Source organism: Xiphophorus maculatus, chromosome 12 (assembly GCF_002775205.1).
Source record: "Xiphophorus maculatus strain JP 163 A chromosome 12, X_maculatus-5.0-male, whole genome shotgun sequence".
Classification (NCBI taxonomy): Eukaryota; Metazoa; Chordata; class Actinopteri; order Cyprinodontiformes; family Poeciliidae; genus Xiphophorus; species Xiphophorus maculatus.
Window position 1 is genome coordinate 20274704 of NC_036454.1, and position 18326 is coordinate 20293029.

At 38.0% G+C, this 18326-nt stretch overlaps 1 protein-coding gene and 1 long non-coding RNA gene across 8 annotated transcripts in view; one reads left to right on the forward strand and one right to left on the reverse strand.

Moving 5' to 3' along the window:
• The first annotated feature begins 558 nt into the window (after positions 1 to 558).
• On the forward strand, positions 559 to 8823 carry LOC111610307. Its single transcript, XR_002753581.1, has 2 exons — positions 559 to 905; positions 3124 to 8823. It is a non-coding gene; the product is annotated as an uncharacterized LOC111610307 (long non-coding RNA).
• Positions 7222 to 18326, reverse strand: part of mef2c (myocyte enhancer factor 2C) — an 82564-nt gene continuing 71459 nt past the window's right edge. For all 7 annotated transcript variants that reach the window (XM_023343748.1, XM_023343747.1, XM_023343745.1 and 4 more), the window contains 4 exons: positions 13965 to 14137; positions 12147 to 12276; positions 10334 to 10469; positions 7222 to 10045 (listed from right to left, as the gene is read on the reverse strand). In XM_023343748.1, coding sequence (XP_023199516.1) covers positions 9697 to 10045; positions 10334 to 10469; positions 12147 to 12276; positions 13965 to 14137 — 788 coding nt within the window. In that variant the 3' untranslated portion in view covers positions 7222 to 9696. The remainder of the gene's footprint in view (positions 10046 to 10333; positions 10470 to 12146; positions 12277 to 13964; positions 14138 to 18326) is intronic.

Sequence of the window (18326 nt, forward strand, 5' to 3'; positions counted from 1 at the left end):
TTTGGGAGAGACACACTTTGACTGAAGTGTACCAGAAGTCACACTACTGCAAGTGTCCTAATGGGAAGGATAGCCAGAGTCCAGAAATTGGACACACACTCATACACACAGTTTGAGGAAAGAGTAGACATTTTAAAAGCAATGTTCACTCAACAAAAGTTCAAATGAGGTCAGTACCATAGATTGTCCTTCTGTCGATGTTTATCTTTATAGAAAAACCTGTTTACTTTTATTTTTTATTTCTGATACAACTTCTCCCGAGCTTCCTTGCAAAAAAGAATTTGTTGAATTTTCACATTTTATCCTGGAAAATACCCATGTTAATAATAATAATAATAATAATAATAATAATAATAATAATAATAATAATAATAATAATAATAATAATTAATAATGAATAGCAAAACAAAGAGCTAATATTGTCTCATTTTCACCCTCCCCCCTCTTCTTTGCCTAATTGCAGGCGTATCCATTAGCATCCGCCGCCTGGATTCACGTTTTAGTTAAACTGCGAGGGCACGTTCAGTGACGTAGACGAGCATATCAGCTGCGTGCAGCCATATTTAAATACATCAAGGCAATTAGCCCATCAAAATATGCAAATCCCCCTCCTTACTACATTGCCAGTGCAGCACGGCCGCAGTCGGAGGATAATTTGTACACCCACTACAGCGTGCGTGTGTTTTTTAATGACTGCCGTTTTGAAAGAGCGACCACTGCGTTTGTTTTATTCCAACAAGAAGGCATATAAAGCGAGCGGGACGGAAAGAGGAAGGCATGAAGAAGAGAAGAAGAAGTGGAACCGGGAGACTGCTGCTGCTGCTGCGTGGAAAAAACGCCCATGCGTAATGAGACCATCCGCGCCGACTATTCTATCTTAATTCCTCGACGCCGTTGGCTCTGGTGTGCGTATTGTTTTTCATATTGATGCATATTCAGTGCTTAGATTTGCATTGTATATATATATATATATATATATATATATATATATATATATATATATATATATATATATATATATATATATATGGCTGACCTCTTTTGCATGAATATGACTATTCAATATTATGCAATGTGGCGGCGATTAGTTTAATTTTAACCTTATTTTTGTTATTTATCCTGAAAAAGATGGTACAAATAGTGATGTGTGGTCTTCCAATCTAAAAAAAGCGTCTCCGTGCAAATTGACGATGCATATGCAGCATGCATGAACAAAGAGCTTCCCGGTGGCTGGATAAACAATAGAAGGGGAGCAGAGGTAGCTCTGCCTTTTCTTTAGACAGACGCAGAAAACTGCACACTCTGTGCAAAAACTAATAACCCACAAAAAGTCCCGTGGTCAGACTGTAAAAAAAAAAAACAGCAGTGACGCAGCGTTGACATTTACGATCCAATTGCTCGGGCTGTCTAAAGCGTTGCCATGCACGCGCACACGGACGCCAGGGGAAGAGCGCGCAAATCCAAGTGCGGCATTCTATGAGAGAAAAGATCCAAAATAATAATTGTGTGTGATCTTAACATTTAGTATAATTGTTATTTTTGGGTTTTTTTTTTTTTTTACTTTTCTATATTTATGTTCTTCCCTCTTTAGTTTTTCCCCCCCTTGTCCCAATCGTATCCCATTTTGCATGTTTCCAGTCTTGTCTAAATTTACAAAACGCTCCAACTTACCTCCAGTTAACAAAAATCCGACGCTTCTGTAGCTCTGACTTGTCTGCTTTTAGCGACGCCGTAGATCAACTTGATATAGGCCGCTTTTGATGGATGGAGTGTAAACTTTTCCTCTTGCTGCCATAGGCAGAAGCAGTCCCCCTGTAGGTTACTCCCCTTCCTCACTGAACCTTGCTCTTCAAAAGCTCAAAAGCTCAGCACCAGTGGTCAGACAGACTGGCTCACGTAAACACCTCCAGAGCCACAGGAATCTGGATAACCCCACATGTGCAAAGAAAAATAAAAGCTTGTTTCTTGTTCTCAAATATTATAGGAGCAGCTGATTCGAATGTCGCTTTATGGGAGTTTAAATTGAGAATATGTTGTTTTAAAGCTAAAATAATCCCAACTTTTTCTTTTCTTTCAAATTTTCTGGAATCGCCTACACAAGTCGAAGAAAAAAGCGTAATGATGGTGACAAATATTCAATTAAGAAAACTGAACAAAGGCAGCAATGTCAATTTCATTCAGTTGTTTAGCATTGGCTTGATAATGAGAGGCAGTTCAGGTCATTAAAACTTTACTATTTTTTGTAACAAGTCATTATTATCCCGCTAAATCTAAAAAGATACCACTAACTTGCATTTAAAGGAAATAAATGAGGATGTGAGCCTCCAAACTCTGCAATAGGTGCTGACATACAGAGGCAGACGGAACTAAATTCAAATATCCGCATCGAAAACGATTTTGTTGCAAAGTTATTAACACACCTATTGTTCGAACCGAGTCATTATTCCTTAAAGATGAGAGAGTGAATTTGAAAAAAAAAAGATAAAATGACGCACTGCTTTAACAGATGCTCGTCTGAGTTTGAGAAAAAGAAACCAGACGCTACAATTTGACGTCTATTTAGTGTTTCTTTTTAAATAATAATTGAAAAAGAGAATAGTTCGTGTGCGCACATTTACATTTGTAGGCGGTTTTTAATGTCTCAGTACATGAGCCTTCGGAGTAATCTGTGACACTGGGGAGAGCGTAGGACTCAGGATGTTGTTTTTCATTAAAATAAATGGTGTAGTAAAATAGTCTAACTACTCAAATACAGTCAACGACTATATTTGAGAAGAATACCTGAGAGGGAGGAAATAATGTACACGAATAACCTTCACTCCTACCACCACAAAACCACACACACCTTTAGGATAACAGTCCATGAGCAATTCCAAAAATCACATTATTATTATTATTATTATTATTATTATTATTATTATTATTATTATTATTATTATTATTATTATTATTATTATTATTATTATTATTAATTAGTAGAATGGAGAGTATGCTTACAAATGACTTTCAAATTATCTGGGACTCTTGTTCATATTTCACTCTCACCTTCTTCTCTAAGCATGTCTTGCTTTTACGTCTACCGTATGAAGCGCCATAAAGTTTTTTTTTTTCTTTTTTTTTAAGTTCTTGGGAACATGCAACGCCTCTGGACGATGAAGATGACGACCATGACGATTAAACAGGGTCGGCGTCGATGAAAATTACTAAATGGTGAATGGTGACATCTAGTGGTAAACTTGGAGAATGCGCTCTGTGGAGGAAGAGTAGTGGTTTACCAGCTTCCACGACTCGTGCAGCTTGAATAATCCTGACTGTTGATAGAAAAAGAAGAAATATTTAATGCATTCGTGCATTCGTCGTCTTAGCCCCAATTAGTTCATGATTTTTAGCTTTAAAAAGTTCCCTCTGCTCTACCAATGAAGCAAGTAGGCGGAAGGCTGGGCAAATTAATGCGATTTGGATCGAGATGGACTTTGGTAGATGCGCGCGCCTTGTTCTTTGTAACAGTTAATTTTTAATTTTCGTAATCTCTTAATAGTCGATTGATATTTTTTCCTTTGCGTCAGTGCTCGTCTTTGATAGACTCTGATCTACTCAATCGAATCCACCCGGTCCACGAATGACTCGATTTCGTTAATTGCAGCAGCGAATTATATACAGCTCTGATAAAAGCTGCATTTTTTTTCTTAAAAAATTATGAAACCACTTAAAATGATCGTTTTATCCGATTTTACTTTTTATATGTGTTTGAGTAAAATGAACATTGTTCGTTTATTCTATAAACTACTGACAACGTGCCTCCGAAATTCCAAGCAAAAAATTTAGTATTTATTTGCAGAAAATGAGAAATGGTCAAAATAACGAAAAAGATGCATTGCTTTCAGACGTCAAATAATGCGAAGGAAAAACGTTCATATTCAATTAGAAAGAACAATACTAATGTTTTAACTCAGGAAGAGTTCAGAAATCATTATTTGGAATAACCATGAGGATTTCAATGCTGTTCAGAATGTTGAGATTATTTTACATTGCATTACATACTTACATGCAAATATGACGTGGAACAATAAACTATCCATTAAAACTGCACTTGGAATTAATTAATGCAATCATTTTGTCAGTAATATTTGTTGTGATTGTACTATTTAGCTTATTGGATTTTTAGCGACTTACTTTTTGTTCATGTTTAGATTATTTAGATAAATAATGAATGTTTTTTTTTTTTCCTGTCTGTCATTTTTGCTGCTTACATCAGTTTAATAGAAACTCAAATAGGCCACCAGCTAAATCTTTGCTGCGCTGCATGCACTATGTAGCTCGATTTGAAGTTCGAACTATTATGCAAAGACTCGAAAAATCAAACTAAATTGCGACACGACGTTATTTTTTAGAGCGTTCCAGCGGTTTAATGTGACCAATGGAAACCGATAAGGATTCACCAGCGATCAACACACGAAGTATACTGTAAAGATAATAATACATAGCGCTATAGCGCTATGTATTATTATCTTTACCTTTAAAAAAAACAGATTCATGAGAAAATGAATCTGTTTATGCGCTCTACTGAGCATTTAATAACACAACTGAGATAATTCCAATGAATTGCAATTTATTAGTTTACTTGACATGAAATAGGATGAATAGAAACTGATAGATTTTGTACTTTGCGTTTTGTCTTTATATGCAAGGAATGAAAAAAGACTTAGATAATGTTCAAAGCAAGTGTCGTATTTCCTTGTAGACGGAATTTGTTCAACCCTTGTTTATGGAGGGATGAACAAATAGAGACAGGGTCTAAGATATCTTTGTTCTGTTTTATGTCTTTATTTCTAATATTTCATGTTTCCCTTTTTTGTCACTGACGTAGCTGTACGGTCATCCCATCAATCTAATCAGTTGTCCTGATTGGCCCAAATGTATTGTAAGATCACAAATACGCCATGAAGTGACGTCAACGTTGCAGGTTTTTCATAATGAAGCTATTTTTCAGCTAGGCCCTTAATTTTTTTATTTATCTATTACGAAAAGATGACTATCGACTTAACACGGCCCTACTTTGATGATTTTTTTAGTTGATTTATTAAGTCTTTTGTTGTCTTTTTAGTGCGTTCTTTCATCGTCATCACAGCAGTTTTGAACAGTTCTCTTTATTAGGCCTATTATAATGTAAGCTCAAAAAGCGCCATCCAATGACGTCAAAAATGGCAGATTTTTCACAATAAAGCCGTAGCGCAGCGAAACCTGTGAATTTACTTAATTTGTACAAGTCAAAAAAGTAAAAAAAAAAAAAAAATAGGAGAAACGTATAAGTGAATATTGGAATTTTTTTAACCTATACTGTTTTCTGACTATATTGAAGATCGAATGAGCTCTACCAGCTTCTGTGAGTTTCCATGTGGTAATGAAACTAATTGTGAATATTGAAATAAAGTGTGGATTTTGCGTTTTACCACTATTTAATATTAACCATCCTTATGACAAAGGTTAACCTAAAATTTATTATATTCTAGATTTTAGGGAATTGAGAGAAAATGAGAGCTGAAGGCTCAAGTGCATCGTGTTTTCATTTGGTTTTCTTTTTTAAACTTTATTTCTTGAAGGACTTCTTTGTAACATTATCACATTATTATTAAGCAAATCTCCGGATTATGCCTGTTCTATTTTAAGCTCACAAATGAGAAATACAGTGATGTGAAAATTATAGATATCCACAATAAGAACCCATATGAGCTAACCTCATTGATTGCTTTATTTTCAGCTATGTGTTGATCATTTGAATGAGCAAAAAACAATGGGAACAAATATCGAGATGACATATATTTTCCCTGTATAATCGGTTATCTTTTATGCTTTAATATTTTCATTATTTTTATTTAGAATCCAATGAGCCAATCATGGTTTGAGCAACAGTTTGAGCAACACAAACTGTGTTTGCTTTTTTCCATGTACTGTTTCTTCTACCTGATGGAGAACACGTGTCTGTTCTTTGATTTGCCAGAGACCTTTTTCACTAATAAAATATATAACCACTGTAATTATAAGTGTGAGAAAAAAAAATATAAGTTTTTCATTAAATTGTTTAATGTATGTTTAAATAAAAAGAAATGCAGTCTCTCTTTCCGTTGTTGAGTGTTAAGCAGTTGACATTGTTATTCAGAAAATCCCAGAGAATACTGTCTTATTGATGTGTTGTTCTAAATGGGACGAATAACTGCTTAGACAAGCATGTATAGAAACAAATCCAACACAATAAAATCACACTGAGTCACATCAGGATAACTAGGAAAGCCAGTAACTTTACTGAAATCTCTGCAAAATACAAATAGCCTTTCCCTCAAGCAGAGGAGACTTGGACTCCATCCCCACACGTTTTTTTTATTTTTTATTTTACTACATACAGCTGAAACAAGTCCCTTGAGTTACAGAGATGTGATTTAATTTAAAACCATCTTAGTCTCAGGTGGCGACAAAGGCCAGCTTATGCCGCTGAAAGCCGCTCTCTTGCGTTCCAGAAAAAAAACAAAAAAACCAAAACAAAAAACATTACTTCCCAACTTTCTCCCATTTTTTTCAGGTTTATACAAGCTACATTGATACTAAAGACTGACTTTGAAGTATTTTTTATTTTTATTTTTTATACCATATTACACTTTAAAAAAATCTTTTTTTTTCATTTTTTTTTACGTTTTGAGCACAACTTAAATAAACCACAAACACAGTGGAGCAACAAAGAGTCCTGTGTAAATGCCAGGACATTTAGCATTTGTAAGTTAATACACATGGCTGTACAGGTGTATGGTCTCCCCTTTGCACTGCAGGTTACTTTATCAAAAATCAGCTGAGGTACTGCTTAGGTCAATTTTGAGGTACCGACACTTACACCAGACGTGTTCAAATAAAAAGGCAACACTACAAATTTTCTCCGTCTTTGGTAAAAATTATTAAAACTAGAGCAGGGAGTAGTGACAGGTCTGGATGAATTTCTTGATTCTGAGCAAAAACCCAATTTTTGTTTTGCTAATATGAACCTTTTGCAATGCAATACACAGGGAGAGGAAAGAAAAGAAGAGCGATCAAACAGAGAAACTGTTCAAGCAGATTAACAAAAAAAACCCCCAAAAAGCAAAAAAACCTGAAGCTACACCCAACTAACTATGATTGAAATGTGAAAAAAACAATTGTACATTTGAGCAAATTCTTTTATTATCTTTTTTTCAATGCTTGCAAAAAAGAAAATGGATGTGAAAATAAAAGTTGATTTTACAATACAGAAATGCCACTGGCTTTGGTTTCTCCACACTTTATGCTGCCTGAAACATCATATTTATTTATTTTTCCAACTGTATTTTTTTTGTTTGTTTTTTTTTGTATTGAAGTTTTAAAAAATAAAAGAAAGAACACCGTTACAGAGGCTCTGCCCCATTTGACTACACAGACTGTATACAGTAACAACATTGTGAACCTGCATGAAATATGCACACAGAAATAGTATAACACTTAAGTGACAGCAGATACGGGAGTGGGAGGCAGAGAGAGATATGTGGCTAGTTTCATTGTTTAAAATCAAAAGAAGAAAAAGAAAATCCAAAACAACTATTTATCTAAAATTAACAAATTGTGCTTTTCCCATACCAGCATGATCAGTTTCTTCCTTTTTGCTGAACTGTCAATGGCCTCAAGTGGAAATGCATTTTGAAGACTGGAACATGAGCGGAGACCGCAAGGAGAAGAATCAGCTGAGGTTGATAAATGATAATGATAATCAATGGGAATTCATCATGATGCATTTGCAAAGTTACATTAGGTAAATATGATTCGAAAGGAAACAGTCCAGTTCGGGTGAGCTTTGTCAAACATCTAGAACACACGATTGGAGAAGACCTGAGATTTCAATATAATGTCAAAACACTGCTTTATGAGATTATTGGGATTAAATTAGATCATTTTTAAATCCCTATGATTCATCTAAATTTATACAAACGCAACCAGTTTCCCATCATATGTATTTTTGTGTGAGATGAGCAGAATACATCGAGCCTTTTATTTCTATTCATCTCCAGTTTCAGTCTTCTGACATTTTCCACAAGCACACTGTTTTTGTGATTTTTTTTTTTCACCATTCAGCATTCAGGCCCCATCTCCTCTGTGTTGCACAAATCCAGCTGGTTTCTAAAGTTAGTCTAAATACAAACCCCTTCAACAGCACTGTTCAGAGTTCAAATGAAACAAAAACCAGACAACATGTGCAACTGCACATAGAAACTTCACTAAGAAACAAAAAAAAAATCATTATATATATTCATATATTAGAAAGCTATACACAAGCATGTTAATTTCACAGATTTTTTTTAAAGATTCTTAATATTACCATTATTATATATAATAATTAGAAATACACGTTTAAAAACAAACCTCTACAAAGATAAAACAGTTCAGCAAAGCATTGGATCTCAATCTGTTTTTCATGGCTTAGGGCGTGAAAGCCCAATCATCCCCCCAACCCTCTCTCTTTCTCTGGGTGAACTATCCCTCTTTCATTAGCAAAGCTATCAAAAACACATTCTGGCTTATAGAAACTACAAAAAGCCACAAAATGCTTTGCATTGTATTCCTTTCATATGAAAATATAAGCAAGTGTATCGTACAATTGTTGTTTTTTTGTCATTTTTTTCGTCTTTTTTTTTTTTTTTTTTGTTCATCAATACTGAGAAGTTAATACTAGAACCCGAGTTTTCATGATTACACCAATGCAGCTCTTAGATCAAAGGGTGGTCCTCACTCCGTCCTCTAACCAGAGTCCCAAAAAAAAAAAAAAAAAAAAAATCAACACCTAGCATTGGGTTCCTGCATGTTTACCTGTACAATCCTCCAAATGTTGCATAATAGCTTTTTCATTTATTGAGTTCATAAATCTTGAAATGTCTGGCAACTTTTTAACCCCTTGCCTGCAACACCCCTCCCCCCACCTGTTAATCCACTATTTACATAAATACGTTGAACCTGCAACATGACATCATCTAATGTTAACACATTTTTGCAAGGGAGGACTGCGGAGAAGGAGTATAAGCAATGAAACTGATACTGTACAAATGTACTTTTTGTCCAACTCAAGTGCAAGGTGTTTTTTTCCCTCCCCTCTGGACACACTCACTCTCATGTTAATCTTTTTTTTATTATTCATTTTTTGTTTCTAGTTAATGATACATCACTGAGGCAAATTGTAAGTACGTTGTTTTATGAGACGGAGTACCTGACTACTTCTTTTTATATGCTGATACACATAAATACGTGTAGAGATATATGCATGTGATTTTTTTATCCACACACAATACATTTTATGCATAGTTCCCCAGCATAAATCCCCCATCCAAACCAACACCCGCCCCCCCAAAATCCCATTACAACACCCTCACTGGTTTATATAATGTCAATAAGTAAAGCACACACACACGCACGCACACATTCAACAAAAATAAGTAAATAATAATAATTAAAAAGAGAAAGAAATTACAAAACATTTTTTGTAAAGGGTTGTCCCTTTTCTTTCCTTCATCTTTAAAGAGATAAAAGGAGAGAGGCTGTGGGGTCGGGTGGTGCGTGACAAGGAAATGGGAGCTGACTTCGGGGGCATCGAAATGCTGCATTGTCAGGGTCTCCGGGCAACTTGGGGCACAGCCAGGGGTGTCGGCAGAGCTATCATGTCGCCCATCCCTCTGACAACCGCACCCGTTTGATGGAGGGGCTCTCTCGCTCATCCAGGGCAGCCCGGGCCAGTCCTAGGGGCGAGTGGAACTCATTCCTGTGCTCGTCGCGGTCACTGCCCTCGTGGGAACTGCTACAACTGCTCAGGCTATCGACGGGGGAGCGTCCCGAGTCCTGGCGGGACTGGGGGTTCTGACTGGATGGCACCCCGCCGCCGTAGCCCCCTGGTGTGCTGCTGGTGCGATCTCTAGGAGGAGAAACAGGTTCGGACTTGATGTGCAGGCTTTGAGCAGAGGGCAGGGATAGATTTGAACCCTGACATAAGTGAGAGCTAGAGCAATTTCTGTTGGAAGGAAAAAGGAAAGGCAAAGGGGTTACAGAGTTACAGAGCAAGAGACAAGGTGATTGTAAAGTCAAGTCTGTACACACAAGCATGCAGTCAGCACTCCCGCGCGCACACATGTGAAAACAGTGAGGTGTCACTTATTGTTTGACCTAACAAGTGAAGACGTAGAACAGTGAAGAAGTCTTAGCGTGGCAACTCAAACAAAAATCTCTGTTAATTGTCTATGAGTTATCATGCATTTTCCCAAAAACACAAACACCTTAACAGTAAGTTTCCTGCACTCACCCGAGCTGGCTGAGGGCTGAATGCTGCATGTTCTGAAGATGTTGTTGCTGCCAGCCACTCATGGAGCCGAGGTGCAGGGAGCTGCCACTGTTGAAGCCAGACAACGAGGACAGGTCTGCACTGTTCAGGGAATACTCTGTACACAAACATACGAGGGAGAAAAGAAAGAGTAGGATGAAAACTACAAACATTTAAAGTTGCAAAAAGTGAGCAGCTCCGGTAGAAAGTGTGAATCCTATTCCCTGACGATTAGTAGTGCTATAGCACCCTCTGCTGTTCAAAAGTTATATTACAACTGAACATTTGGAGAGCTTCAAAGTATAATTTAATTCTGAAAATGTAAAATATTTTATTATTATGCAATTCTAAAAATAGGAATCAAATGTCATATACACATGCACATTAAGCACATAGGTACATTTCAGAATATTATTTCTGGTTATATTGATAAATGTGTCTCATAACTTATGAAAACTTGCTTCCCAGAAAATGATAATATTACATAAAATGAACACAGTGGCACAGTTGGTAGCACTGTTGCTTTGCAGCAAGAAGGTCCTGGGTTCGATTCCCAGCCCGGGGTCTTTCTGCATGCAGTTTGCATGTTCTCCTTGTGAATGCGTGGGTTCTCTCCGGGTACTCCGGCTTCCTCCCACAGTCCAAAAACATGACTATTAGGTAAATTGGTCTCTCTCTAAATTCTCCCTAGGTGTGAGTGTATGTGTGCATGGTTGTTTGTCCTGTGTTGCCCTGCAACAGACTGGCAATCTGTCCAGGGTGAACCCTGCCTCTCACCAGGAACGTTAGCTGGAGATAAGCACCAGCAGCCCTCCCATCCCCACTAGGGACCAGGGAGTTAGAAAATGGATGGATGGAACAAAAAAAATGCCTTTTTATTTTAAAAGGTTATGTCTGCATAATCTTACTGACTGACAATTGTACAACAGGCACTTATGCCATCCACATGGAAGGTAAACTATAAACGGTCATTACTGATGAAGCTGGCTGTTCAAATAGTGCTGTATCCAGGCATATGAAGAGGACATACAATAGAAGGAATATGGCCAGAAAAAGGCACACAAGCAGCATACTGGACCAACAGTGTTAAAGAAATGTCCTTTCAAATTTGGGGGAGATTAACAAAGTGTGGACACAGGTGTATCTATTACATGGGCAACAGCAAAGTCGTCAGAATCATTTTACTAAAGAGAAGAAGTGCTGGACTGTTGCTCAGTGTTAATCTTTTCAGATGCAAGAAAATTCTTTATTTTATTTGGAAAATCACAGCAATGCAGTCTGAATGAAAAGTGAAGAGACACATACTGCTACATGTTAGAGGTCAAAGGGGAAGTTTCCACGAGTAATAATGATTTATAGAGATGTCAAATGCTGCTTTTGGTTCAGTGAGTTTTATTGAGTTCAAAGTCAATGCAACTATCTACCAAGATTTCGTGCTTCAATCTGTTGAGAACTGTTTTAGAGATGCTGATTTGATTTTCCAGCAGTTGACACATGCCCACGCCGCCTTGCGTTAATTATCATGGTACGACTGTACCCGATTCAGCACCAGATTCACCTGAATTAAACCCTGGACAGAAATTACACCTCATACATACAGTATATACATATATACACTCCTGAGTTGTTCATTCTCAGGAGATTTATATATGTATGATAAAGTTTCTGTGGTTAAATTTGAGTCATTTAACTAAAGTGTAAAGTAACTTAAGTAATATTAATAATGTAAAATAAACATTAGATAGTGTTACTGAAAAAAAACAAAAGAGGAGAGGGAACACACTGAAGTACTTACCGGTACCATAAGAGGTAGAGATGGCAGATGGGTAGCCGCCCATGCCTTGTCCTGGTAAAGTGGGAGTTGCTACTGAAACCACAGGAGTGGCCAGCGACTGAGCAGACTGCGAGTTGTTAATTCTCTGGTTCTGTGACAGAAAGGGAAAAAGAAACAAGACACAAGAGAAGCTTGAGAACATGAACTAAACTTCTGTGGGAAACAAAGAAAAAAAAAGTAGCCAACATTTTATCATGTGTAATTTCTTTCTCTATGCCAGCAGACGCTGAGAGATCAGATGTGGTACCAACTTCAGGGGAAATTAATCATTTGACAAGAGGCTCGGTTGAACTCTGCCAACCCCATCATTTACCTCTCTTTTTTTATTTTACAAGGGGCTGCTGTCGCTATAGTAACACAATGGGTTTCCATAGCAACGTATGGTGCCAACTGCAAGGGAAAGCCTTTCATGGAGGGAGAGGCAGAAAACAACAGAGGTTTGATGAAAAAAGGAAGTGTCTGGTGTTTTTTGTGTGGACATTTAGAGGTTTAAAATCTGTATGGAAGTTGTTTTTAACCCTCTGGAAGCTGGTAAAAGAAACACATGAAGAGTGAAGGGAGGAGGAGATACAGCTGGGCTTGTGGCAGTAAAGTGGTTGGGTTGTTTTTACTTAGACGCACCACTGGATGGCACTATGCACCCTCACAATATGTCATCAGCAGAAATAGGGGGAAAAAGTTGGCCATTATAAGTTAGGAGTTGCTCTTCTTAAACAGAGAAAAGAAAAACATATCCCACAATAAAAGGTACAGCTGTTGGTATACTAAGGCACAATGTGCTCACTTGAACTACAGAGGTGGTTTATTATAATAAAAAACGGTGTTGACTACTTTGAGGTTGTCTCGTTTTCTAAATTTGAGTGGCAATCTGACTTACCAACAGCAGGTCAACATCCTCAGACTGATGGCATTGAAAGGGGAGGGTAATACATTCAAATTAGTGCACATGATTGAGCACATTAAGGGAGCTCATAGGGATGTAACTAATTGAGGACTGAACCAACGAAACCAAAACTAATTGGGGAAAAAAGCATATACGTAAAACCTATTGAACCTGTACTAACTAAAACTAAAAACAGATTGAAAAGAGATGAGGCGAAACTGCCAGATCACACAGTTTAAGTGCCAGCGCGCAGAGACACAGCGGAATCTACGGTGGGTATCTGACAAAATATCAGTCTTGGGCCAAGACAAGTTTTTGAAAAGATTTGTCAAAAAGGTAAAGATATTGTTTTGAACAGGATTTCTGCAAACTTTAGGAGGTAGATTCCTTTAGAGACTCATTTAAAATTAAGACATATGAAAAACAAGTTAAATTAATTATTTACTTACTAAAAGCAAATTCAACAAACTAAACCGACAGCAGTAATTTTCTGCCAAAAAGCAAAAAAAATAAAAAAGATAAATAAAAACAAGAAAAATACAAAAACCAATGGAAGAGTCAATAAAAACACAAGCATACATAGAAATTTTACACATTTCTAAAGGTATTTTAAGATTTTTTTTTTTTCAGAAAATCTGGATGTATTTAAGACAGTTTAGGCCCTGAACTGATTTAAAACTTGTTTAGGACTTTTTTTTTTAGCTCTCTGCAGAAACCCTGTTCCCATAACAATAAATCAATCAACCCAAGTCTGATAAGAAGAGATAAAAGCAGCAATGAGAGAAAGAAAAAGAAAATAAACAATAAGAGACCCAGATACAGGTCATATCACATACAATGGGGAAAGCAGATGAGGAGAGAAAGGATGTCAAATGAAGGATGCAGAGATTACTCACAATGGAGGGCATGTTGTTCTTGGCCCCAGGGGGGATGAGCACGCGTAGGTCGGGTTTGCGGTTGTTCATGCCCAGGTTCATGGGTGGGGGGGACTTTGCCTGCATGTTCTTGTTCATTCCACCTGAGGAAACTAGCAGGCCAGGAGAGTTGCGGTGGTTCCCGTAGCCATTTCCTGACAGAACAAAACACACATGGAAAAACATTAAAAATGCTCCTTTTCTGACCTGATATTTAACAAAAATAATTGAGGTGTTGTCTTTTTAAACCTTTTTTGAAAAGTTTAGCAAAACTCTATCCCCTGCTGACTGTCATATGCCTAATTAGGGAATACATGAATTCATTTTCTCCCTTTAGTCACTTTTAGGTGTTTCTGTCTCCTTTCCCCAACCCTATGGAAAGAATTTTATTGGGACACTTATAGTAGACAGGGACTCATAGAAAAGTGCACCCACAGACCCACAGTCAAACAGATTATCACAACAGTAACAGTCATTTGTTAGGAAGTCATATGATGAACACACCCTTTACCTCAGTCACTGTCAACAAAGACTTTATGTCTCAGTCACAACGAATTAACCTAGTAAAAACATCTAATTATGGGTCACAAGACCACAGAAGAATGAGGTCAATAAATAAATCAAAATAAAGCAGAACTAAGCCATCGTTCCGCACAAAAAAACTACTCTGTTGCTGCTTAAGAGCCACTTTCTCCTACACAAGAAAAATGGTGGGGTGAAATCCTACCAACATCATTAAAAAAGTCTGAGCGTAGAGAACACTGCCAGGCAACAGAGTCTTTGTTTCTAACTTCGTACCGTGGGCTGTTTTTCCCCTTACTTCCCCATTCGATCTTCCAAAGGGGTAGAACGCAGGGCGCAGTGTGGACGTTCCCACTTGAAAGACGGGCAGGAATTATACGTTAGACATAAATGAATTTCCTAATCATATACTCCGGGGGAAAAATGAGACGCAGATGTCTTCCTGGGCAATTTCCCTCGCTGATCTTTGTTTAATTTGAGAGCGAGGTTTGTTTTTTTTTGTTGTTGTTTGGAAATGAAAAGTCTCAAAAGCTCAATTTGAACAATTTGAAGAGTAAACGGCCGCTGGCGGTGAGAGAAAACGAGGCCGGCAAGAAAACAAGAAAAACAGCATGTCGCTCTTGGTGCGAGTGTCACTGCTGAAAAGTGTGATTTATAAGCATGTTTAAGCTTTTGTTAACATTAAATTTGTGTGCCATTTTGTGTATGTTTTATAATATTTTTTGTAGGCAGTTCGGCTTGTGTGTAAATCTGGAGACCTTCTTATAAATGGCACATGTAGTATCTTGTAAAATTTTTCACTCCCCTTGAATCTTTCCACATTTTGTCATGTTACACAACAAGATAAAACATATTTTCTTGTGATTTAATGTACAATTCATAAATGCTTTAACAATGAAAAGTTTATAAATTATGGCATACATTAATAATAAGCTCCAGTGAGTCGACTCTAGAGTGTAAAACCAGCACGTTTTTGGCTGTATTTCTTGACCAGCTTTGCACATATACAGATTATTGCCCATTCTTAACAGCAGAATAGCTCAAGTTTAGTCGCATTGGATAGAGAGCATCTGTGAGCATCTTGAGTCTTGCCACAGATTAGATTTAGATCTGTGCTTCCAACGGGCAAGCATACAAATATGCTTTCATTTAAAGTATTCTCTTGCAGCACCTGCATTGATGTTTAGCGCTGTTGTCTTGCTGGAAAGAGAACATCCTCATCACCCTAAGATTTTCTTGCAGGATTGCCCTGTATTTAGCTCCATCCGTCTTCTAATAACTTTTGCAAACTCTTCTGTTCCTACTGAATAAAAGCATTCCCACAATATGAGTTTGCCACCATCGTTTTCCTTAGCAGTGATGTAGTGTTCAGGCTGATGTGCAAAGATAGTTTTCCATCACAAAGTGGTTTTTATGAAGGTCACAAAGTACTATTTAGTTCTGATCTGAAAAGTGCACCTTTTTTTACACTTTAGCTGTATTCCACACATGACCTGTGGAAAACTACAAACAAGATGTCTTACATCCTTTTTGTCTTTCCGCTTTAGAATGACTATATGTGAGGACTGCGTGACAAAAACTTGCCCTGTTGACAGATTCTTCCACCTGAGGTGTGGATCTCTGCAGCTCCACAAGGGGTAACAAAGGTCTCTTGACTCCTTCTCTGAATAATGCTTTTCTCATCTGGCTCGCCAGTTGACGTGGACAGTAGTTGTGCCATAATCCTTTCATTTTCAGATGATGGATTGAACACTGCACTGTGAGATGTTGAAAGCTTGGAACATTTATAATCTAAAACTGCTTCAAAACTCTCCACAAGGTCATCTCTGACCTGCTGTGTTCCTTAGTCTTCGTGATGCTGTCTGTTCACGGAATAGCTGGTTTCATGCTGACATTAAATTACAGACAGGTAGTCTCTATTTACTAAATAGGTTACTTCTGGGACTTTATTTTGGCCAATTACTAAGGATCTCACAGATACTACACACATCGAATAAAATAAATTGAAATTTGTGGTTGGAACGTGACAAATTTACAAAGCCCTATAAGCACAAGTTGCCCAGCATGGCATAAGGGTGCTTCCAGGCCTTGCATATGATTGCACATGTGTTTTTGTGTCGGACCCCTCTTAGCCCCAATGTCTTTCTCACACTTGTAAAGAGGCAGCTGCCTCTTCAGCACTGCCGCTTTCTCATTCTCATGGCGGGCCCTTTATGAGACTGAGTGGGTGCATGTGGAGATGGATGAATGAGACCTCACTCACACACAAAGCACACCACGCAACACATACACATATACTTTGGTAAATAACCCAGCAGGAAGTACATCAGTGTTTCTCTACAGATGAGTAAAATAGACGCCACACTATAGAGAGACGTTAATACACACTTTGGTCAAGAAGACATGGATTTCATCACGGTGCCAGTTAATCAGACATCTGTGTGTTCCCACCCTGTAGAGATGGCTGCAGTCCAGTCAATTATATGCTGGATGACTGTAATCATGAGTGGCAGAGGCCAGTCCTTAAGCACTTCAAAAGTAAAATCACCGACCAATTACACTAATGAAGCAAGAACTGTGACTCAAATCTCTCTATTCTGCAGCTGATTTGAGGGTGGTAGCATTCGACATAGACTGAATCCCTACATCAGCTGAAGACATGATATCCAGAGTTCATTTCTATCCTCCTCCTCCTACTCCTTTTATGCTACTTTGCAAACCGGAGCTGCACGCAGGCTGGCGTCACCTATTTAGAGGAAGTACCAAAATTGAATACAGCTTATCAAGTAGCCCCTGTTTTTCTGTTGCTATGTTAGACATTCAGACTGAGCACAAAATCTGATCTGAGATTGAGATAAACAGCTTCATGCTATTTCTGCTATTTATAAGTGTGCATGTGTGGGGGTCAACTTTAATTTAGCTCTATGGCTACATAGGGCATGTATTTGACAAGGCCCCTCCAGTGTCTTCATTCACCCTTTTCTTTCCCTCTTACACACGTCGCTCACGCTCACACACACAAAAAAAGAGAGGTGTGGTTAAACTCTTGTACATTTAACTGTTACTGAACAAATTTCTGATGTCCTGTTGTGGTCTAACAGGCGTGCTCCATTCTATTCCCCATGCTCACACACTCTTCCGTTGCGGTTTGGCCAAATGTGCATTCAACCCCGAATTCTCCAACTGAACCAAGGTGTCACATTCGAGCTCACAATTTGCACAGTTGGTGCAAGGTGCTGCTCAGACCGAGGAAAGACATTGTTTAAGCAGTTGAAGGCCACTTTTTGCCAGTTACCATGTGCAGTCTACTATTCATCCAGCTCCACGTGTAACAGACTTAAGGGAGTGAATGGTGTATGATAAAGTTGGGAGGTAAGAAGAGAGATTCTTGCAGAACTTTAGTGAGGAGGGTGCTGATTGGAATGTGGATCATGGGTAATTAGTTTTGCTCATGGCAGTCGTTAAGATCTCACAAGCTGGGGCCTTAAGCCGGAGTTCTGCTCAACGGGTCTCTTACTCTCCTGTTCTGTCCCTTTCACCACCTTGTACTCTCTCCCAGCCGGCTAAGGGAATGACAGATTGAAAATATACTGCATAAATAAGCAAACATGCACATGTGCACCCCCACCGCCTGCAATATTTCCATAGAAAAGACATGATGACTAAGCCTTTCAGTGACATGCCCCATTTACACTAGACTAGAATTACCTGGGGACCTTTAGTGATTTTGAATACACCCCCACATCTGGGTTTCATGTACCATATTTGCACAAGATGAGAAAAAAGGGTGTTTTGGTTAACATTGCAAGTCAATTCTCCAAA